Raw genomic sequence first — 24,809 nt, 5'->3', positions numbered from 1 at the left:
TTTCCCATATGATAAAGATATGAAGATAATGAAATAAAGACAGCAACCCAATAAAAATAAAACATTATACAGAATGAACTAGATATTAGCATAATGACCTTCTCCTTCACAAGCTCCTCAGCTTCAACGAATTCTCCAAGTTCTGAGCTTTTTTCACCATTTTTTACTACATTTGATGGTAGATCCCATGCATCTTTAATTGATTTAAGACCAAAGAACATGAGAAGAGTCACTGCTGCATATTCTCCAATAGGCAATGCTGTTCAAATGGCCACAGAATCACGAACACATTTAGAGACAGCGAGACAGAGGGAAAAGTAAGAACAAAAAGACAAAAGCTCAGGCCAAGCCATTATATCTAAAAGATCATTAGAAGAGACTGGTTGATCTGTGGGTTGATGAACTTTAAGGAAAGCTGGATATTACAAGAAAATACATCCGGCTGAATTGTGTAACAATGATAAGCCTAAAAAAATCTCGTTAATAAAGAATCAGAAACCCATGTTTTAAGATAAATTTAGAAAAGCATCCGCTAAACTACAAAAAACTCTTTCCCATCTCATGAAACCTAAAGGATATGATGACATAATGGTCTCTACAGTGCTCGGTAGAGCGGACTCGGAAGAAGTATGGCCTGGTCATTAGCATCCCTGGAAAATAAAAATGTAAACATATTTTCCTTCCAATGAATTAGCATACCAGAGAGATCCTCTTCCCTATTGGGATTGGGAAGCGTATGATTCATTGAAAGAATTACCATAAAAATATTTTTCTTTATTTTCTTTCCAAGCATCTAGTTGCTTGCCTAAGTTTCTTTTACTCCACATTACTTGAATCTTTGCTTCAAATGGAAACTAGTTTTTTTGTAAGTAAAATATATTTCATTCAATTAAGTAAAGCAAAGGATTTTACGATCAAGACTTCCAACCGGAGGCATGAGATGCAGCCTCAATTACGACAAACAAATTACAATTGAACCCAGCACAGATGGTCTCTATTTACCTCTTGCCTAGCTAGACAATCTGCCATCCCATTTGCCAATATCCTTTCCCATTGAATCCTTATAACATGTTTGTGGTCAGCCGCTTAAATATTTTATAGCTTCCCTATAAGTCCATGTTACTGAGTTAGGCTCCTTCAGCCACCAAACAACCAGCTTGAAATCCCCTTCAATGAGCAGTTTGTCAAAGTTCAATTCTCTAGAAATTTTAACCCCTGTAAACTGCTTGGAATTCAGCATTTATGGAATACCCAACTCCTGGTGGACCCGAGTTTACTGCAATGACATTTCCATCTCTGTTTCTGAATATTTCCCCCTATTCCGAAAGGTCCTGCTCCCTCTTTAGGTGGTATCCAAACTAACAATGAGCTGTTCTTGTTGACTGAACTCTTAGCTACAGCTTTCCAATTCCTCAAGATATCATCAAAAGATAGGTGGGAAAATATATTCATAGTTTTAATCAATGAATAACCCTGCTCACAATACAATCCAACAAGGCCTCTGCATTTCTTTCCCTCTTATTAATATTGTGGCATTCCTCTCCTCCCAAATTGTCCATACCATACCAAAGCTTCCCTAGCACGTCTTTCACATAATTCTACCCCTCCACTTGGTTCAAACAAAGGTTGTAGGTCAAATAAGATACTACTCTGCAAAGGCAAGGTCAACCTGCACGGCTGCACCCAAATAGAGAAAAATGCCTCTCCTAAATACATGTAATGAAGGGACAAGAGAAGAGATTAGTAGATAGTAACAGCTCTCACCATTAGCTTTGCAAAGGATACACTGGTTAGAAGAGATGCAAATAAAGGGCCTTTTTCTTTGCAGGTTATCCAAGGTATTTAAATTTCCAAGGTAAACTTCCCAACAGAAAGTCCAACCTTAGGTGGGACAGGTCTGGACCAAATTTCATCTGGACCCGGAGCCTTTGATCTATCCATTAAGAACACAACCCTCCTAACTTCTAGGGATGCAAACGGATCGAATCGGATTCGAATAAGGGTATATTCGAATCCGATCCGACACTGTTCAGGTTGGATATGATCCAATCCGATCAGATCTGATAGGACTCTATTTGAATTCGAATCCTATTGGTAAGCCAGATCTTTGGATCTGATCTGATCCGACTTGTTTTCTTTAAAAATTAATAAATTATTAATATACTAATTTAGATAAAGTAAAAACAAAAATACAAGTATTTTTAATTATTTTCATCATATATATACATGTTTTTATAAAAAAATAAATAATATAACAAATTTATAAAAATACAATATAAAAATATATTTATAAATAAATAAATAACATATATATGTATTATATATATTTATACTTATAAATATATAATATATATCGGATTCGATCTTATCGGATCAGATATGATCGAATCAGATAATATATTGGAGTGATCCGAATTTGACCAGATATGATCGAATCTCGAATCGGATCAAATCATGATCCGATCCATTTGTACCCCTACTAACTTCAAATAAAAATCCCTTTCTAATGACCTAAACACTTCAACATCCAAACTTGGCACATCCAAACCTTCCACATTAAATTCATTACCCCCTTACCCTTCCTATAAACTACTTTAAAATGATCCACAAAAATCTTAGCAATCTCCTCTTGATTAGAGATCACCTCATCCACCTCTAGGTTCCAACTTAGCCACAAAATTCTTTCTTCTCCTACCATGTGCATGGAAAAATTTGCAATTTCCATCTCCCTCCTTAATCCATTTATGCCTAGATTTTTGTCTCTAACAAATCTCTACCCTAAGAAGTATTTCTTCCAACTCCTTCAAGGTCCACTTCAGTTTCCTATCCTCCTCACTCAATAAGCCTCAACTCTCATTATCATCCAATTGCTCAATTTAGGATGGCACACTTTGTTTTTTCTCCTCATTTCTTCTAAAGTACTCTATTCCATTGCTTGATTTTGCCTTTTAACCTCTGAATCTTTCTATGAAATCTCAAATAGGCCACTCCCCTCAGCTCTTCCCTCCACCATTTCTCCACCCTTAGGATAAAATCTGGATGAGTCAGCCACATATTTTCAAACCTAGAAGGGAGTAGGGATATTCAAGAAATTCTCATCCTATTCTAATCAGACAATGATCAGAGGTTACTCTTGGTAGTGCTATAGCCACCAATCCTTCCCAATGATCCTTCCGATCTGTATTGTAGATAAATCAATCCAGCTTTGAGCATAGGGGGAGGCTTGTAGATTATACCATGTAAATAAGGCTTGTTGGAGGGGAGCTCCTTTTAAGTTACAAGTATATACAAATTCATCGAATTTCCTCATGTTGGTAGAAAATTTTGATTAGGGTTATTTTTCTCATTAGAAAATCTAACCACAATGAAATCCCCACCTAAGTACCAAGGTCCATCCCAAAGGCCCCTAATATCAAACAACTCTTCCCACATCTCTCCTCTGTCCGTATAACTATTTTTTATAGGAAATGGTAACTTTCATTAAACTTGAAGAAATAGAATTACAATTGTCACCTTCCAAAATAAGGTGACCCCTAATAACATAATCAATTTGCAACCGTGCCCAAAATAAAGTCTCCCTATTAACCCCTTGCTTTGCTAAAGCGTTAGCCAAACCATTTGTTGACCTCCTAGTCCAATTAAACTATGCTCTATGCTTAATTGTCAGGTTCATTATTTCCCTTACATATTGTCTAAGGGACCAAGTGCCCAAATTATTTGTTTGCATCCAACCTACAACCAATTTTGAATCCCCCTTCACTTCTAATTGTTGAAATCCCAATTGTTTAGCCAATCTGATCCCTTTAAGAAGCGCCATTACTTCTGCTCTTAGTGAGCCACCCAACCCTACTGGGCCAAAGAAAAGGGCCAATACTCTTCCTTCCACATCTCTAAAAACACCCCCAATTCCAAAGGGACCAGGGTTGCCTATAGAGCTGCCATCAAAGTTCAATTTCACACTATGGTGTAACAGAGGGGACCAATCCTCTTGAATGGTAGGAGAAGAATTGGAGGAACCCACTACTGTGTTCCATCCTCTAAGCAAGTCATCTACAAAAATGTCCTTGAAGAGATCCATAGTTTTCAACCAATGTATGGCCTTGATGGTGATCCCTTCTATAAGTTCAAGTATTGCTTTTTCTTGCCCTTGGAAAATCCTGTTATTTCTCTCTTCCCAAATTGCCCAAATAATAGCTATTCTCATTGTTCTCCACACCACCCTTCCTCTCTTCTTTGGTTGTCAAAAAAAGCTAGAGTCAAAAAGGTTTGCCACGCTTGAGGGAGGAATCTACTTGCAATCAAAGAGAGAGGAGAACCATTCCCAGATATGTGTTACAAAAGGATAGGAGATTAATATATGATTAAGCAAAGGGTACAGACGTGTGGGGATAAACACCAGCTTGGTCTCTTTCTTTGAAGCGCCTTCAAAGTGTTAATTTTTGGAAAACCACTTCCCAATAGAAAACCCTCACCTTTGGCGATGCAGGAGCACACCACACTTCTTTAATAGGAAAAGAGGTAACCATATTAGTAGAGTTCAACAAAGCATTGAAAAATGAAAAACAAGAGAAACAACCAGACTCTGACCAATTCTGCTATCAAGACAATACTGGTCCAGATACATTGAGATTAGAAGAGAGAAAAGTTCATCTACCAAGCCCACTTCTAAGTCCCTCAAATCTCTCCTTAAATCTAGATCCCAAGAATCCCCAGAGACAAAAAAGGAAGAAATGACTTTAAACTTGTTCAAAGAGAGGGAATATATGACCAAGAACCTATCCTTAAAAGGAGAGCCCAATCCAAATGTGCTCCCAAAAAAGAACTTTATTGCCCAAGCAAGCATCACACCTAATGAAAGGAGAAAAAATGAGCAATATACCAACAATATCTTTCCACAGGGAGGAATGAGAAGCCCTAAGATCGATACCAACATCCCATACATTTGCTGCCAATCCATGGATATTTCCAACTGCTCTATGCCATAAGCTTTACTACTCCTTGGGAAATCTCCACAACCGCTTACCTAGCAATGCTATGTTTCTCAACCTAACATTTCCAATCCCTAGACCCTCATTATCTTTTTCTTTTATCAATAACAGAATCAATTTCAATTCCATTAAAAAGGAGGAAGTTTAGTATAATAGGAAAAGGAAGGGATAAAAACTATTAGCCCTCCCCAATAGAAAATAAAGTTACAATGCAGCCCAAAATAAACTATTCCTTCCCACCCCTTGTTTAGAAAGTGTATCAGCAACTGCATTTGCATCTCTTCTGGCCCAATTACAAATCACCTCTACCCCTTGAAGCAAATTAACAACTTTCCTCTACATACTATCACCATCCTTCCACCTCTTTCCAAAGCCAACTAATTACAGGCTTTATATCGCCTTCAATTAACAACTTATTGATATTCATCTCTTTAGCCTTTTGAATCTCTTCAATAACACCATAGTTTCAGCCCTTAGCGAGTCCCCGACTCCACTTGGACTTGAGTATAATGCAATTATATTTCCCTCCTCATTCCTAAAGACACCTCCTATACTAGACGGACCTAGATTGCCTTCACTACTACCATCAAAGTTGACCTTAATAAAACCTCTAGGTGGTGGAGACCACATAGGCCTGATCACCTCCTTACAAAGAGCAGAAACAACTACCTTGCTCCACTTTCTCATCATCTCAATGCCAAGAATATCCTTAAAGAGATCCAATGACTTAACCCAATGGATCACCTTGATGGTAATAGCTTCAATGACTACTTCTCTGCTTTTTTCTTTTTCAAAAAAAAAAAAAAATCTCTAGTTCCTTTCCTCCCAAATTGTCCAAAACACCGCTCCCCTTGTACACCTCCATATCATACTTCCCCTTTTCTTTGACCAGCTTACAAAAGCAAGAGCAAACGGGCTGTGAACATTAGGCACAGGGTTCCACCTGCACCCAAACAAAGCAAAGAACCATTCCCAAATGAAAGAGGAAAAAGGGCAGGAGATTAATAAGTGATAACAATTCTCACCCATAGTTGTTAAGGTGACACCTAGGCGGGCGCCTAGGCGACAAAGCGCCCTTGGAGGCTCGCCTCGCCTAATCTCCAAGTAGTTTTCTCTAGTGTGTTATAAAGAACTTTTATATTCTTAATTTTTTGAGGTTATAATTATAAAATAGACATTTTTAAACTAAAATACTCATTTTGTGTATTTATATACTAATTTCTTTTTATTATTTTCTTATTTGTTAGGGTTTAATCAACACAAACATTGCTAAATGCTTTATTACCTGAACCAATAAGCAATAAAGAACATAAAATGTTGTCCAATCAACAACATAAAATGTTGTCCAATTAACACATTTTTTTCCTATAACAATAATAGGGGTTTAGCCCCTATATATATATATATTTTAATTTTCTTTTCTTTCTTTTTCTTCTTCTCATGAATATGTTGATTTTCTGTACTTTAACATGAAATTTATACTTTTCTTATGAAAATTATGGATATTTATTAAGGAAATATGATTATAGAACCTAGGGAACTACCATAGGATACATGTTTTTACTTAAAAAAATCCATTGCCTAGGCGACTAGGTGACAAGGTGTTAAGGGACCGTGAATAGGATCTCGTCACAGGTCGGTTAACGGGGAAAACCTCTTGTTTTACCTTATTTCTCCCCTTCCTTGAGGTGCCTATCTTTGGCGCCTTAATGGTGATTTGTTAAAGAGACCACCAACTCTCCTCTGCTCTTTCTTGACTGAAAATTTCGATGGTTTCATTGAATATCATCTGCTCCTTTAAATAGGAGATTACAAGAAGATAAGAGTCCTCCTTTAGGAAGACTTCCTAACAACATTTATCTTTAAATGCTACTGCCTAATTAATAGAAACACTGAATCTAGCTAAGAGATAAGATAGAAACAGATAAGATAAGAACACTGAATCTAGCTACAGATAAGATAGGAACATTGAATCTAGTTAAGAGATAAGATAGGGACACTGAATCTGGCTGACAGATAAGATAGGAACACTGAATCTTGCGCCCATTACTGCTGCTGGAACACTGAATCTTGCGCCTATTACTGCTTCTGTTTGCGGCTGTATTTCTTCCCAATAAAAGCATCCACAACATTACTCCCCTCCTGGACTAAGAGCTTGTTCTCAAGCTCAAATTCAGGATAGGTGTCTTGAAACTCAGTCAAAGGAATCCAGGTAGCTTCAGCCAATGGTAAGATGGCCCATTCCACCAGAACTTCAACAACACCTCGATTAATTCTGGAACGAACAATAGACTGAGGTTGGGGAATGAGTTTGCCCTCCTTCAAAGGTGGTAAGGAGGGAACACTGACAGGAGGAACACCCTTGAACGGCTTGAGCAGGGAAATGTGGAAAACATCACGAATCCTACTGTGCTCTGGAAGTTCCAGCTTATATTGCAACCGCACCAATTCGCTGCAAAACCTTGAAAGGCCCATAGAACTTAGGAGCTAATTTAGGAACAGCCCTATGGTGCAAGGAGCGCTGGCGATAAGGCTGAAGTTTCAATCAAACAAACTGCCCCGATTCAAACGACAATTCCCAATGATGCTGGTCATAGGCCTGCTTCATGCGGAGGTGTGCTTGTTGTAAACGAAAAGAAGTGTCAACCAAGAGAGCATCTCGCTCTTGTAGGGAACGATCAATCTCCTCCAAACGAGTAGTACCAGGTTCATAGGACAACAAACGAGGAGGTTCACGGCCATAGACAACTTGGAAGGGTGTCATCCCTAAAGAAGAATGATAGGCAGTGTTATAACAATACTCGGCCCAAGGAAGCCAATCAACCCACCGCCTCGGTTGATCCCCAACAAAGCAACGGAGATACATTTCTATTGTTCGATTCACCACCTCAGTTTGACCATCTGATTGAGGATAATAAGCGGAAGAAAAGGATAAGGTGGTACCATTTAACTGAAACAATTCCCTCCAGAAGGTACTAGTAAAAATTGGGTCCCTGTCGCTGACAATAGATTCCAGTAGCCCGTGTAAACGAAAAATGTGAGTGAAAAAGACATGGGCGACGGAAGTAGCGCTGTACGGATGAGAAAGAGGGATGAAATGGGCGTACTTAGAGAAGCGATCCACCACTACATAAAGAACTGATTTTCCCCCAACCTTGGGCAGTCCCTCTATGAAATCCATGAAAATATCAGCCCAAATCTGCGTTGGGATTGAAAGGGGCTGAAGAAGACCAGCTGGATGCAGATTTTCCCATTTGTGTTGTTGACAAGTAGAGCAGTTTTGTATAAAGTCCCTAATAGAGGCCTTCATACCTTGCCAATGGAAATCAGCTTGGACGCGATACAATGTCTTCTAAATACCTTCATGGGTAGAGTTATGAATACTAGAGATGCTTGAGGGGATCAAAGAGGAACCAGCTGGGAGATATATCCGACCTTTATACATCACAAGCCCGTCTGTGAGGGTCCAATTGGAGTCTGCAGCTCCAGACTGAATTTTCTGAACAAGAGTTGCCCACTCTGTTGATTGTGGCATCTCTTTCTTGATGTCATCCAATAAGGTGACTCGAGGACATGAAATCCCACAAAGGAGCATAATGTCCTCTTCGTGCCTAGACATTGCATCTGCGGCGCGATTTAAAGATCCTGCCTTGTAATCCACCCGGAAATCCAACCCAAGCAGCTTGCTAAACCAATGTTGTTGGGGAGAAGTGACAAGTCACTACTCCAACAAGTACTTGAGGCTATAGTGATCAGTTTTGACAACAAATGACCTTCCCCACAAGTGTGGCCTCCAGTGTTGGACTGCTCTAGCTAACCCAATCAATTTGCGTTCATAGGCTGGCAATTTCAAATGACGATCAACTAGTTTACGGCTGAAGAAAGCAATCAGGTGCCCTTGTTGCTGTAATACGACGCCAATCCCTATTCCAGATGCATCACACTCAATTGTAAACTCAAGATCAAAGTTCGATAATTGCAAAACTGGAGTGGCGGAGAGGGCATTCTTTAAATTTGCAAAAGCCGTGTCAGCTGCATTGTCCCAATGAAAGGCATTCTTCCTCAGCAGGTTGGATAATGGGGCAGCCATCACGCCATAATTCTGTACAAATTTGCGGTAATATCTTGCCAAACCGAGGAACCCGCGTAGAGCCTTGGCGGACTTGGGCTTGGGCCATTCTTTGATCGCTTGAATTTTGGAATTGTCCACTGTCACTCCTTTGCCGTTAATAATATGACCCAAGTAAAGGACCTAGCGCTCCCCAAAGGAGCACTTGGATCGTTTAAGGAAGAGCTTGTGTTGGCGCAGTAGCTCAAAAACAATCCTCGGATGATGCACATGTTCTATCCATGTTTTACTGTAAACCAAAATGTCATCAAAGAATACTAAAACAAATTTGCGAAGATGGGACTAAAATACCTCATTCATTAAGGACTGAAATGTGGATGGGGCGTTCGTGAGACTGAATGGCATAACTAAAAACTCAAACTGGCCATGATGAGTTTGGAAGGCAGTCTTCTCAACGTCTTCGGAAGCCATTCGAACCTGAAAGTACCCCGATCTTAGATCCAATTTTGTGAAATACTGGGCGCCATGAAGTTCATCCAATAACTCGTCCACAATGGGGATAGGGAATTTATCCTTGACAGTTCGGTTATTAAGCTCTCTGTAGTCAACACAAAATCTCCAAGTACCATCCCGCTTTGCCACCAACAGGATGGCGAAGAAAAAGGAGAACGGCCAAGGCGGATGATCCCCTATTCCATTATTTCATCACATTGCTTTTCTATCTCATCTTTTTGTAGGTGTGGGTAGCGATGTGGCCTCACTACTACTGGTTCTGAACCCGTCACCAGAGTGATGCGGTGATTGCAAGCTCGGGAAGGAGGAAGTCCTTTGGGTTCTTGGAACACATCTGAAAAATCAGTGAGCAGCCTTTCCATGGTTGCTGCGTGTGCCATTTCATCTTGGAGCACATGAACCTGTGGGTATTTAGCCTTCACCACGTTACCCTACCAAGTGACTTGCTTTCCATTCAAGTGGAAGGTCATTGTTAGGGCGCTGAAATCCCATAGGATTGGGCCCAGAGTGATCAACCATTTCACCTCAAGAACTACATAAAATCCATCCAAGGATAGCACAAGCAAATCAGCAAAGAAGGATTCAGAATTGACCTGTATTTGGACTCCTTTACAGATGCCCGGGCTGTGCACTCTTTCACCGTTTGCTATGGCTACCTGTAGTCTCGGTTTGATTTCCATTGGTAGTTCCAACTAGAGGGCAGCTTGTTCACTTACAAAATTGTGTGTGCTTCCTAAATCAACAAGGATCAGTATTGGTTTTCCTACCACCCGCGCTTGCAATTGCATAGTTTGAGAGGTTTTAATTCCAGTTATTGCGTGGAGAGAAATCTCGGGTTCCAATGAAGAGGGCTCATCATCATCTTCCTCTTGTTCATCCACCAGGAGGCAGAAAAGTCTCTTGCACTTGTGCCCTGCCGAGTAAAGTTCATCACATTTAAAACATTGTCCCCTTGCCCTGTGTTCTGCCATCTCAGCCCTGGACAAGCGCTTAATAGGGGGTGCAACAACGCTGCTTCCCATACTAGATGCTGATCTGGAATTGTTGCTCATCTTTGGTTTCTGTTCTCGGCTGGCTGCTGAAGATGGAGCCATTCCGAGGAGTTTCGGGGCTGCCCATGCTGTTTGAGGCCACCCTATACTGATACTTCTGCAGTTGAGTTGCAATTTGCGTTCAAAGGCGTGAGCCAAATTCATAGCAGTAACCAGATTAGGGGGATTTTGCATCTCCACATCCACCCTCAAAGTCTCCGCTAACCCCGCGGTGAACATGTCAATCTGTTGGTCTGGATGTACTGAAGATGCTCTTGCAAGGAGGGTCTGAAACTGACGTTGATACTCAACCACAGTTCCAGTCTGTTTGAGGTTGATTAGTTTGCCTAATGGATTGCTCGTTAATGGGGGCCCAAATCTGAGATGGCAGTAGGATTTGAATTGGGTCCAACTGAGCCCAGGTTCCTCCTGCTCCAATTTATAAAACCAGAGCTGCGCCTCCTCTGTCATGTGGAATGCGGCCAAGCCTACCTTGTCCCTGTCCTTTGTCCGTTGGTTGCGGAAGAACTGCTCACATCTGTACCGCCATCCCAAAGGATCTCCAGCTCCATTATAGGAAGGGAATTCCAGCCTGCTATATTTGGGAACGATCGCGGTTCCCTGGGCAACGACTTGCTGTTTGCCGGATGATTCTGCCATGTCTGGTTGGCGGCCGTCTGTGGTTGCAGCCCCTTCTGAACACTTTTCCTTGCTGGAAAAATATAACTCCATCAAGCGCCTCAATTCTCGGACGTCATCCTTGATCTCGCGCACCTCCTTGCTGTTTTCCACGAGTTTGTGCTCTAGATCATGAACCCTAGTCTTCAATTGCTCAAAGTCACCCATGACGCCCTGCTCTGATACCAAATTGTTAAGGGCCCGCGAATAGGATCTCGTCATAGGTCGGTTAACGGGGAAAACCTCTTGTTTTCCCTTATTTCTCCACTTCCTCAAGGTGGCTATCTTTGGCACCTTAATGGTGATTTGTTAAAGAGATCACCAACTCTCCTCTGCTCTTTCTTGACTGAAAATTTCGATGGTTTCATTGAATATCATCTGCTCCTTTAAATAGGAGATTACAAGAAGATAAGAGTCCTCCTTTAGGAAGACTTCCTAACAACATTTATCTTTAAATGCTATTTCCTAATTAATGGAAACACTGAATCTAGCTAAGAGATAAGATAGAAACGGATAAGATAAGAACACTGAATCCAGCTACAGATAAGATAGGAACATTGAATCTAGCTAAGAGATAAGATAGGGACACTGAATCTGGCTGACAGATAAGATAGGAACACTGAATCTTATGCCCATTACTGCTACTGGAACACTGAATCTTATGCCCATTACTGCTGCTGTTTGCGGCTGTATTTCTTCCTAATAAAAGCATCCACAACACAAGGTGCCCCCTGTTGCCTAGCCTTGCCTTAGCACCTTGAAAACTATGATCACACCATTAACTTTGCATAGGGAGCACCAGTGTGGGGAAAGGCACCCACTAGGTCTTTTTCTTTGCAATTGACCCTTTCTCCTCTGTAGAGAACACTGATGCGGGCCCCACGGCTGTGGTCTCCACTGTGTTTGTATGACAGCACATGTAATCTTTGTTAGTTATACCAGTGTTAGTTGGTAGTTATTTCAGACAACTTGTTATTTCAGCTTATTATTGTTTTATTTGCCATGTAAGCATTAAGGGCAATTCTGCCTTTTCTACAACTAGTGAACATAACATATAAATATTAAGAGTGGGGCGGCAGATTCAATCTATCTGTCCCTCTCCTTTCTAAACCCTTGTGTACTTCTGCTTCTCCTCCTTTTCTCCTTCTTTTCTTCTTCTTTTCTCCATCTGAAACCTTTTTGGATTCAAGACAGACTGTAGTCTTGATCAACTACTTGGTATCAGAGCCTATCTAGGGTTTCTCATGTGTGTCTAGTCCAGCCAGCCACATGAGAACTGCCTAGGGCTGGAAGCTTACAAAGAACTGTTCGTTGGCTCATTCTTGGAGGTTACCAGAAGGGTTTAGCAGCTGTCCGAAGGCTTATAGAGGCTTGGAGAGTGTTTTGGTAATCAGGAAGAATCAGAGAAGGTTAAAAGGATCAATATTAGGGTTCAGGTCGAGATTGAAGGTGGCGATCAGAGTTTTCTGGGTAAGTTCCTATTTTTCCTTGAGATCGTCGTCAGTCAAAGATAGGTTGGAGCTATCTAGGAGGAGCGGCTGAACTCTCCTTTATTTTCTCACAGGCAAGTTTTTCTGATTTTTTTTTAGGGTTTGTCATTAACCCTACGACCAGATTTGACTGTGAACCTATTTGGAGGGTGCGGATGAGCACTGTTTATGTTCTCACAAAGGTTTCCTTAACCCTACGATCAAACCCTAAATCTGCTTCAGCATTACAGATTGTTTTCTAAGTGGTTTCTAGACCTGTTTTGGCTTCAAAGCCTGTTTTGGGGTGAGAACCTTTATTGGACTGCTTACATTCTGAACTGCCGATTGGTTTCAGATCAGATCCGAACTGAACCCATACAGAATTCTGACTGTGATCAGTTATTTAAGTGATGTTTTCTATTGCAGTAGCTCTAATAGTTCTTAATTACTGATTCTTAACCAAGAATGGAGTTCAAGTATCAGGGGGAAGGTGTTTTTGGGAACAACAGTTCTGGTAATATGTCTGAGACTGTGTTTCAGATTACAACTGTGAGATTTGACGGATCCAATTACTTAGAATGGGCCCAATCGGCCATGATGGCTATTGGGGGAAGAGGAAAACTTAGCTACCTATTGGGAGACATGAAAGAACTTTCCAAGGACGACCCAATGTATACCAAGTGGGTTCAGGAGAACTACTTGGTTATGAAATGGCTGTGCAACTCTATGCAGCCACATATCAGCCGAAATTATTTGTGGGCAAAAACAGCTAAGGAGATCTGGGATGTCATGAAAGAGACCTATTGGGAGATGTGAAAGAACCTTCCAAGGAGGACCCAATGTATACCAAGTGGGTTCAGGAGAACTACTTGGTTATGACATGGCTGTGCAACTCTATGCAGCCACATATCAGCCAAAATTATTTTTGGGCAAAAACAACCAAGGAGATCTGGGATGTCATGAAAGAGACCTACTCCCAACCCCTTAATGTTGCTAGAGCCAATGAATTGAAGTGTGAGGTAAATAACCTCAAACAAGGAGAGGAACCAGTCTCTGTTTATTTCTCTACTTTGAAATCTCTGTGGTATGAAATTGACCATCTGGAGACTCTTGAGTGGGAAAGTCCGAAAGATGCATAGACCCATAGAAGGCAAGTTGAGACCAATAGGGTGTTTGAATTCCTGGCTGGTTTTTTCAGGATTTGGAGACGAGGAAGGTGATTGGGACTGGCCGTGAGATGAATGAGATCTATCTGCTTGGAGAGAGTTCTCATTAGAAAGAGCATGTGGATAAGAAGTTTTTTGTTTCTCAGTCTGTGAGTCCGGTTATGCTTTGGCATAATCGGTTAGGTCATATATCGTTTCGTCTTTGAAGAGTCTGTTTCCTAATTTGTTTGAGTCTGTTGAGATGTCAACTTTGAGATGTGAGAGTTGTGAGCTTGCAAAGCATTGTAGAACATCTTATCCCTTGAGTAATAAAAGAAGTAGTAATTCTTTTGATGTTGTGCACACCGATGTTTGGGGCCCGTATCACATCCCTTCTATGGGAGGGTACAGATATTTCCTATTGTTTGTTGATGACTATAACCGTTTTTCTTGGGTTTACCTTATGCATTCTCGGGATGAGTTTCTTGCTCTGACCCAGACGTTTCATCAGATGATTTTAACCCAGTTCGGGGTCAAAATCAAAATCCTCATATCTGATAATGCGAAAGAATACTTTGCCAAGCCACTGGCTTCTTATCTACTCGATCATAGGGTTATTCACCAGAGCACTTGTTCTTATACACCACAGCAGAATGGGGTTGCCGAAAGGAAGAATAGGCACATTTTGGAGGTGGCTAGAAGCATTATGTTTACCTCCAATGTGCCTATCCGTTTTTGGGGCGATGCTATTCTCACGGCCGTGTATCTCATTAATCGGGTTCCCACATGGGTTCTTGACATGAAGCCTCCGTTTACCCTTCTATACCCAGATGAGGAATTATTTACTGTTCCCCTTAAAACCTTTGGTTGCACCTGCTTTGCTCAGATTCTTGGCCTTCATCATTCCATATTTGACCCTAAGGCCTCCAAATGCATTTTTCTCGGTTATGCACAAACTCAAAAGGGTTACTGCAGCTATGAACCTATTTCCAGGAGAAGATTTGTCTCGATGGATGTCACTTTCTTTGAGGAGGTACCCTATTACCCTAAGGTTTCTCCTCAGGGGGAGAGTAGTGAGAATTTGGGCCTTTTTCCTCAGGGGGAGAGCACTGAGAGTGGGGTTAACTCATCTGAGGTTCCTTTACCCATTCCATTGAGTGATGAGGGCTGTAATGGGGAGGGTTGTCAGAGGTGTCAAGAGTTGAAAGTCTATCACAGGTGATGGAGGCAGGTTGATTTTGGTCATCAGTAGTCCAGGCCAACCCCAATTCCTTTTGCGGATCCAGATCCAGGTACTACAGTCCCCTTATCAGATCCAAGTCTCATTGAGATACCTTCCACTGTTGCTACTTACCTTCTTTCGGATGACCTTGACCTCCCCATTGCAGTCCATAAAGGGAAACGACGTCACACCACATCCACAACTCACTACATTTCCCAGTTTCTGTCCTATGATCGCCTGTCTCCCTCTTACATGTCCTTTCTCACTTCTATTGCTGATATTCCTATCCCTAGAACAGTGCAAGAAGCCTTGTCAGTTCCTGGGTGGAAAGATGCAATGAAGGTTGAAATGGATGCCTTTTTGAGAAATAATACTTGGGAGCTAGTTGACCAACCCAAAGGAAAGAAACCGGTTGGATGTAGATGGGTATTTACTGTAAAACATAATGCTGATGGTTCCATTGAAAGGTATAAAGCCCGGTTGGTTGCAAAAGGATTTACTCGGACTTATTGTATAGACTACTTGGAGACTTTTGCCCTAGTAGCAAAGATGACCACTATTCAAGTTCTGTTAGCCCTTGCAGCGAGTTATTCTTGGCCTTTGTTCCAGATGGATGTTAAAAATGCCTTTCTGAATGGAGACTTACAAGAAGTTTACATGCAATTACCCCCTGGATTTTATGATGCATAGACAGGTAAGAAGGTTTGCCAACTGAATAAAGCATTGTATGGACTAAAGCAGTCCCCCAGAGCTTGGTTTGATAGATTCAGACTAGCCCTTGGAAAATTCGGCTATGTACAGGCCCAGCCAGACCATACATTGTTCATTAAAAGAGTGAACTCTTCTTTAACCTTGCTTGCTGTATATGTGGATGATATTGTAGTGACAGGGAATGATAATAGTGAGATTGAGTCCCTCAAACAACTCCTTCATCAAGAGTTTGAGGTGAAAGATCTTGGTGCACTACGATACTTTTTGGGTATTGAGGTTGCTAGATCTAAACATGGGATCTTTATTTCTCAAAGGAAGTATGTTCTAGATCTGTTAGCAGAAACTGGAAAGTTAGGTGTCAAGCCTGCAGATACACCCATTGAACAGAATCACAAGATTAGTGCAGAGGGTGGAGAACCTCTTGAAGACAAAGCAATGTTCCAACGGTTGGTTGGAAAACTCCTATATCTTTGTCTCACACGACCAGACATCAGTTATGCAGTAAGTGTTGTCAGCCAGTACATGCATTCCCCTAGAACTACTCATCTCCTATAAGTTGAGAGAATATTAGCATACTTGAAGAGATGTCCAGGTAGAGGTATATTGTTCAAGAATAATGATCACATGAAGGTGGAGGTCTATACAGATGCTGATTGGGCTGGAAGTGCTGATGATAGGAGGTCTACCTCTGGATATTGTGCCTTTGTAGGAGGTAACCTTGTCTCTTGGAGGAGTAAGAAACAAAGTGTTGTTTCTCACTCTAGTGCTGAAGCTGAAATACAGATCGATGGCTAATGGAGTGGCTGAAATCCTATGGCTGAAGTCACTACTTGAAGAATTAGGTATTGATTATGAGAAGCCCTTGATGCTATATTGTGATAATCAGGCGGCTATTAATATAGCTCACAATGTGCAGCATGGCAGAACTAAACACATCGAAGTTGATCGACATTTTGTCAGAGAAAGGGTCTCATCTCAAGAAGTGTGTTGTCTTCCCGTATATCACCTCCAACATGCAACTCGCAGATCTTCTCACCAAGGCTGTTCCAAGGAAGAAGTTAGAGGCAGACCTATGCAAGTTGGGAATGACAAATATCTATTCCCAACTTGAGGGGGAGTGTAGAGAACACTGATGTGGGCCCCATGGCTGTGGTCCCCACTGTGTTCGTATGACAGCACATGTAATCTTTGTTAGTTATATCAGTGTTAGTTGGTAGTTATTTCAGACAGCTTGTTATTTCAGCTTATTATTGTTTTATTTTCCATGTAAGCATTAAGGGCAATTCTGCCTTTTCTACAATTAGTGAACATAACATATAAATATTAAGAGTGGGGCGGCAGATTCAATCTATCTGTCCCTCTCCTTTCCAAACCCTTGTGCACTTCTGCTTCTCCTCCTTTTCTCCTTTTTTTCTTCTTCTTTTCTCCATCCGAAGCCTTTTTGGATTCAAGACTGACTGTAGTCTTGATCGACTACTTCCTCTCCCTCCTCCCACTAAACTCTGTCACCTTCCACACCTAATCTCAGCCTCTCTGCCTTTGTCTTCTTTTTCCTTTTTCCCTCCTCCTTCCTAGAATAAACTTTGACTTTTCCTACTTCCTTAACTTTCAAACCCATCTACTCCACTACTTCTAAAACTGGATTCCCTCCCCCTACCCTATTATCCTCGGCCTCTTCTTTTCTTGACCTATCTAGCCCTTGCTCCTCAATCAATATACCAACAACCTCAAAGTACTCGTTCACCATTTTCTATGTTCTTTCACCTTGCTCCCTACTTTCAAGTCCCTCATCCCTCTTCACAGTACTTCCCTGTATCAGTAATAGGCACCAACAAAGTATTAGTATCCTCAACCTGAATGACACACAAACCTGGAGACTTAGACTTAGGAAGTGGGCTTAGATCACTAAGATGGATTGGACCAGAACTCGTCTCTAAGGCCTTAACAACCAGAAATTGAAACCAACAGAAGCATCTACTCGATCCTATGAGTATTGCACCAACCTAACTGGAATACCTCTAATCCGTCCATGGAGAAACCCGTTTCCATGCTCCATACACCCTGTCTTTGTTGAGAGATTGGTGTCAGCTCTTCGCTATTAGGATGAATGTCTTGTACTCTGTGAACAGAGCCTTCTTCCCTACCTAGCCTTGAAATGGAATATGTCGCCTGTGAAGCAAACTCATTTCATCCACCAATGCCTTCTTCTTCCACTACAAATAGCTGTTCTGTATTAAAGCTATTGCCCTAAATAATAAAAACCATCACCAATATAGGGGATGAAAAGAAGTGCAAGCATCAAGCTCCCAAAGGACCAGGTGAGACCCAAGAGGAGAATCTCAAAAGAGGAAATCCAACAGAATACAACACCTCAGTAGTACAACAAAAATTATTTTAAACCCTAGAAGAGCTGGAATGTAGTGTAACTCTCTTCCCAACCGCATCCCTAGACAGAGAATCAGCTTGAGAGTAAGCTAAAGAATTAGATGTTAGAGAATGATAACAGAAATTTGTTCAATCCTTGTAGGAATTGTTTGACATTTCCCATGCTCTCTCTCTCTTTCTCTCTGTCTTAATTATTCAAATAGTATATGTGCATTTTCAAACGAACATAAATCAATGTCAATGATTCTGGAATAAAGATAAAAATGTTCTGAGGTTCTAATAACCTTTAACTCTTCTTTTGATGCATATGATGTAAAAGATGTCATTTTATATATGGGTCAAGATCCTAATTGGTCATTGTACTTGGGATTCCTTATCTTTTCTTCAGTTGAACATGATCTTAGAAAATCCTAGTTGGCATCAATCCAATGGGCAACTTCAATAATGACGATATCTGCGAAAATCTCTTGGGATAACTCTTTGTTTGAGAAGAAAATGAATATCTCAAGTGACTCCATATGATCTTTCTCCCATTAATTGAGAAGAAATATGAAAAGCTCAAAAAGGGTCAGGATCTCATTTCTATGCAATCATCTAGTACCAAATGAAGACAAGTGGTAAACAATTCAAAATGAAAATGTAGAACCCAAGTATAAACCATTCCCCCTCATACCTCTACAATTGAATTATTTCTGATAAAATTGGCAAATCTCAGAACCTATGCACCATTGGTTTTGCCTATCTATGAGGGTAACTAAGTCTTCACATACCTAAATCCACAACCTGCCAAAAACAATCAGAGTCACTCTCTGTAGCAAGCCTCTCAAGCCCAGTGCAAAAGATAACCGGAGGCCTTGGATTAGGGAAAGAAACTTGAAGCATCACGAACTACATGGGAGTTCAATAAGCTAGAAACACCATACTCAATTGTCCCTTGAAACAGCTCAATCCCTGAAGGCCCCAGGTTTTGATCACTAGACCAAGTTCAAACTAACAGCAAACTCACTTGGAAGGGTCACTTGGAAGGATCATTCAAAGATAATGCCAATCCTAGGTGGGCAGGAGAGTGCTATAACTGAGCAGTTTCTTAGCAAAGAAATGAGCAAGAGTCCCTTACCAGACTCTTGTGCTACTCTTCAAGATCACTACCTAAATAAGATCAATTTCATCCATGGAGTTCTATCCATTCATTCATTATGAAGTGCCAAATACTAACTTACTTGTCTGAAACTGTGCTGGTACTGACTGAAATACCCGTCCTATAACGACAGATAGGATTGTCATAAGTGCAAGAGCACCCATTGATCCAAGTAAGACCTAGTCAATTAAATAAAAAACATATAAGAACAATTGATGCCTGTAAAATAGAACTATTTTACACTAATTCTGTATCTTCAACAATTAATGGACAATTGGAGCAAAGGCATTGAGAGCAGGAAGACAGACTAAAACCTTAAAAGTTGTGAGAAAACCCTAGATTAACAAAAACTACTAGAAATTTTGATTCTAATATTTTCTTCGCTAACATGCAACAGCTAGATGAAAAATATTGCCTAATAATATCCATCATTCCTGTTAATAGTAAAAGTAAAATATCTGTTATTAAAGAGAACCAAAAGGCAGGTGTTGAAAAAGACCATGTCTACACTTCTAGAAGCATAGCTGTGATGTCAAATAAGCATCTGTAACCAAAGTAATGGCTGAGTAAGCACATGGTGAGCTAACCTTTTGAAACATGCATGTTTCAGACATGGATTTATGGAAGTTGCTGGACAAGGTGCAAATTTTGTCGCTAATATTTCCATTTCCAGATTATTAGAATTTATAAATTAAAGTGTGTTTGTAAAGTTTTATCACATAGATAAATTAGGGAATCCACAACAGTGTTAATACTTAACTTGAAGCATATAATAAAGTATTTTAGTGTATATCAAACAGAAAGTCTTAGATGAGTAAAACAAGTCCATACATAGACTATTGGTTAACAGTAGTATGAATTTTGAATATTAAGCTTGTCCATGAAATTTGGGCTGCTTGGATTGTTAAACAGTTTTGTATGCCCTTAGCTCCAATCAGTTTGATGTACTTATGACATTTATTGTAAATGAATAAAGTGCATATTTGATTCATGTCATGTGGTGTGTTTTTGTGTAATACCCTTACGACCAGACACTTATGAGACTTGTGTTGGTTTAGAATGTTCACAGCCAGTGGGTCGGTCTGGGGGGGCCTATCCTGATAAGGCTGACACTGATGTACTGCCAAGTCGGTTGGGGTGGCCTATCTCTGCCACTAGGGTGAGACCCGAGGTACATGCAGTGTGGGATTAGTTTCCTGGACCTTGGCGATTAGTGGGCAAAACTGGAATGTTACATCTGACCCCTAGACTCAATTATGGCACCGCACTAGGTGGCGGATTGGGCCATCTTTGATATGCCAATCAGTGAGACTCTTAGAAGGGGTCAAAACCTGGGTATGTTGAGATAGTTCATGAACCCATCTGAGTGGGTGATCATAGTGACAGGATCAACCCCTTTGTCGGACAAAGGTAATGATCGGGGAAATGCACTCTCTGATGGAAACCAAAACTGCCGGTAGTTGATTTCAATCGTTGAAATTTTGTTTTGCAAAATATATTTATATAATATATGTATTATAGGTTTCCAAAATTGTTTGCAAAAGGTTTTAATCCCCGGGGTCCATGTAAGAGGAGAGTGCAGCACTGTACCTTGCAGTCGGGGGAGAGGTCCTTCCTTGTCGGGCAGTGTTTGATCATTATAGGCTGAGAAGTTAAGTGTAAGGCCATTGAGGGTTAAACCTGATGGGCTAATCTTGCATTTGCCCACAGTCATTGGGTGTTACAAGGTGGCTTGGCCCAAGGACCACTTAGTGTAAGTGTTGGGCCCATAGAGTCCATATTGTTAGACAGCCTTGTATGCCCTTAGCTTCAACCGGATTTGATGTACTTTTGTTATTTAGTGGAAATAAATTAAAGTGCATGTTTGATTCATGTTGTTTGGTATAATTCTGTGTAAGACCCTAAAACTGGACACTTATAGAAACTTGTGTTAGTTTTAAACGTTCACAGCCATTGGATAAGTCTGGGGAGATTTATCCTGCCAAAGCTGATACTGATGTGCCACCAAGTGTTGGGATGGCTTGTTTCGGTCATCAAGGTAAGACCCAAGGTACATGCAGTATGGGATTGCTTGAACCCTTGAACCGGACCAGATTTCCAGTATTGCCCTAGACCTTGGAGACAGATGGGTAAAACTGGAAAGTTACACCTGGCCCCTAGACTCGATTATGACACATCACTGGGTGTCGGATCGGGCTGTCTTTGATGTGTCAATCAGTGAGATCCTTAGTGGGGGTCAAAACCTGGATATGTTGGGGCAGTCTGAGAATTCATCTGAGTGAGTGGTCATAGTGACAGGATCAGCCCCTTTGTCGGACAATGGTAATGATCGGGAATGCACTCTCTTTGATGGAAACCAAACTGCCGGCAGTTGATTTCAATCGTTGGAATTTTGTTTTGCAAAATTAATATATATATGTTTATGTATATGTACTGTTTCAAAAGATTTGCAAAAGGTTTTAATTCCCGGGATCCATGTGAGTGGAGAGTGCGGCACTGTTCCTTGCAGCCGAGGGAGAGGTCTTCTCTTGTCGGGTAGTGCTTGATCATTAAGGGCTGAGAGGTTAAGTGCAAGACCATTTAGGATAATACCTGCTGGGCTAATCTTGCACCTGCCCACAGTCCCTGGGTTTTTATGAGATGGCTTGGCCTAGGGACCACTTAATGTAAGTGTTGGGCCCATAGGGTCCATGTGATGGGCTCAAGGGGGTCACCGAGTCTTTCAATGAATTCGGCTGGACCTTGTAATAAAGGCTGGGCCAAACCCATGTGGCTGGTGTGTAGATCAATGCTTGGGTCCCACGCCATACAAAGAAGCACAACTGGGCAGCAGGTTGGAAACTGGTTAAACACTGAACACTTAATGGGCCAAAAGCCCATTTCGAACTGGGCTGATATGATCACCAGTTCATGGGGCGAATCTGAGATTAATGTTAGTAAAAGGATTGGGTCTTTAACCTTATCCACTCTAAGAGACCAAATTCAAATTAGATTTGAATCTGGTAACCTCCTGATAAGATCAGGAGTTAACTAACTTAATCTGCATATAGGATTAAGATTAACCCCTATCCAAATACTGATTTGGATTGGGATAACTCCCAAAAATATGGGGAGGTTTCTTAATCAAGAAAAAAGAGGAGAAAACCCTAGCAGAAATATCAGATTTCGAACTAGGGGTTTGAGAAAGCAAGAAACACATCCTGCAATATGAGATTTGATCTCTCACAGACTCCAGAGAGAAGAGACAGTTCTACCCTCTTCGTCCCTGGACTTCTCCTCCTTCAGCCGCCGCCACTCCCTGTTGGAAGATTAGATCTTTGCAGCAACAGGAAGTCAAGAAATCAGTTCTTGACAATAGTCTTGCAAGAAAGAAAGAACGATTCGGTGTTCAAGGTTTCTAGAGGGTTCTTGTGAAGAATCCAGTGTGTAGGATGCACCCTGCTGGTTCCGTTCCATCCACAGCTGTGTCATCTTTAGCAGGAGCGGATCTTGGTTTCTTTTTTGGGCGTGAACACCAACTTTGGGAGATATTATTTCTCCGAATCAGGTATAATCCTTCATGTTTCCTTTTGGTTCAGATCTGGTTTGTTTATGGTTCAAGTAAGATCCTTGAATAATGTATTCTAAATTTAGGGAATATGATTCCCAGTTGGAAGAAGGTAGGAAATTTTTTTGAAATTCGCCCTCCATTCCGCACCCTTCATGGCGTCCATTAGATGGATCCTACCATTCTTTCACATATGATGAGCTCAAGGGGTTCACTGGGCTTTCCAGTGAATTCGACTAGGCCTTATGACAAAGGCTGGGCCAAACCCTTCTGGCTGATGTGTAGATCAATGTTTGGGTCCCACGCCATACAGAGAAAGCCCAACTAGGCAGCAATTTGGAAGGCTTAAGTGAGCACATACACTTAATGGAACAAAAGCCCAATACGAGTTGGGCTAATTAGATTGGCTTGAATGGGGCGAATCTGAGATATGGACCAGCCTTAAAGGATAAGGGAAAGTCCCTATCCACTCAGTAAGAGTCCAAATTTGAATATGATTCAAAACTGGAAACTCCTAATCAAATTAGGAGGGCTGATCATGATCTGCAGATTAGATAAGGACTCTACCTTATCACTTAAAGGGATCAACATCTCCTAATAGGATTAGGCGCTGATCCCTTTAGGGTTATAAAAGGAGGGGGCGGCAGCCTCAAAACACACTCATCTGAGATACATATACATCACAGAAGAGAGAAATCAGCATACAGTGAGACTGTGCCAATTTCTCCCTGCCGCCTCCTTCCTGCCGCCGCCACCATTAGCAATTCGTCTCCACTCACGTGGGAGTCATCAAGAAGCGTTCTTGATTTCAGTTCTTTGTGAAATAATTGAAAAGAAGTTGTGCTCATCTACCGTCCAGTGGGTTCTTGCGAAGGATCCAGTTCTTGTGAAGAACGTTACTGATTCTGCTCCATCCTACACTGCGCCATCTTCAGTGGGAGCAGTCTTTGGTGACTTTTCTGGGCGTGAACACCTTCGTTTGGGGATACTAATTCTCCGTATCAGGTATTTCCCTCTCCTACTGTTTTGTTCAGATCTGGTTCGGTTCTTGATTCAAGATTGATCCTTGAAAATTAGTTTTCTAAAATAGGGAATGCGATTCCCAGTTGTAGGAAGGAAAGAAATTTTTGAAATTCGCCCATTCTATTCCGCTTTATCTAGGCATCCATACGATGGATCTTTCCATTCCTTCATGGATAAGAAAATTTCTTTAATTCTACTCTCTTCTCTTTTTCTTTTCTTTTCTTATTTATCCAACCTTGTAAAAAAACTGGGCTTCAACAATGATCAATTTATTTTTTAACGCCTAGGTTCATAGTATGGTGAATCCCTAAAAAGATTTCCACTGCAACAGCTATTCATGTCCTTGGTATCATTAGATCTTTTTCCTTTTATTATCTTTCTCAAATGTTTCTTTTTATGTACGGAGATCTGGCTTAGTTTGATTAGATCTAGGCACATCTTAAACATACAGAACTCTATATCCTAATTTTATCTCAATGAATTTATCTATTATGAGAAAAATATTGCTTGTCTTAAATACTCATGTTTGAGACTAGCTCCCCAATAATCTTTTCTTTTTCCATTTGAAGCATCAAATCCAGACACTATCAACAAGTTCTCATATTCTCCACACTACTAGTTTCTAATTGAAGGATGGAGCATACTTTTATTAAAATGTTTCAGCTGTTACAAGAATAACCAAGAAAAAAACTTGATCCTAATATGGACTTAAATGATTTAGGTTTTATTCTTAATGGTATAAGCTGAAAAGATATGTCAATCCCCTAGATTATTGCAGTACTGGAAAACAGCACTTGAAATATCTTGACCACCTATTAGGTGCTAAGATCATGGCCATTGCATTTTGTGATCATGTTGTAGAAAAGTAAAACAGTTAGCTTCTTAGAAGA

General features: G+C 40.8%; 1 protein-coding gene across 1 annotated transcript in view; it reads right to left on the bottom strand.

Annotated features, from left to right (window-relative positions):
- Window positions 1–24,809, bottom strand: part of LOC148878570 (protein PAM71-homolog, chloroplastic) — a 66,170-nt gene that overhangs the window by 1,722 nt on the left and 39,639 nt on the right. The window contains exons 5-6 of the mRNA XM_088956767.1: window positions 19,432–19,528; window positions 99–259 (exon numbers count right to left, since the gene is read on the bottom strand). Of these exons, the coding sequence (XP_088812893.1) occupies window positions 99–259; window positions 19,432–19,528 (258 nt within the window). The remainder of the gene's footprint in view (window positions 1–98; window positions 260–19,431; window positions 19,529–24,809) is intronic.

This window comes from Nelumbo lutea, chromosome 1 (assembly GCF_056320005.1).
Source record: "Nelumbo lutea isolate HS-2025 chromosome 1, American lotus-T2T, whole genome shotgun sequence".
Classification (NCBI taxonomy): domain Eukaryota; kingdom Viridiplantae; phylum Streptophyta; class Magnoliopsida; order Proteales; family Nelumbonaceae; genus Nelumbo; species Nelumbo lutea.
The sequence above is the reverse complement of the archived record's forward strand: the minus strand, read 5'-3'. Positions and strand labels throughout refer to the sequence as shown.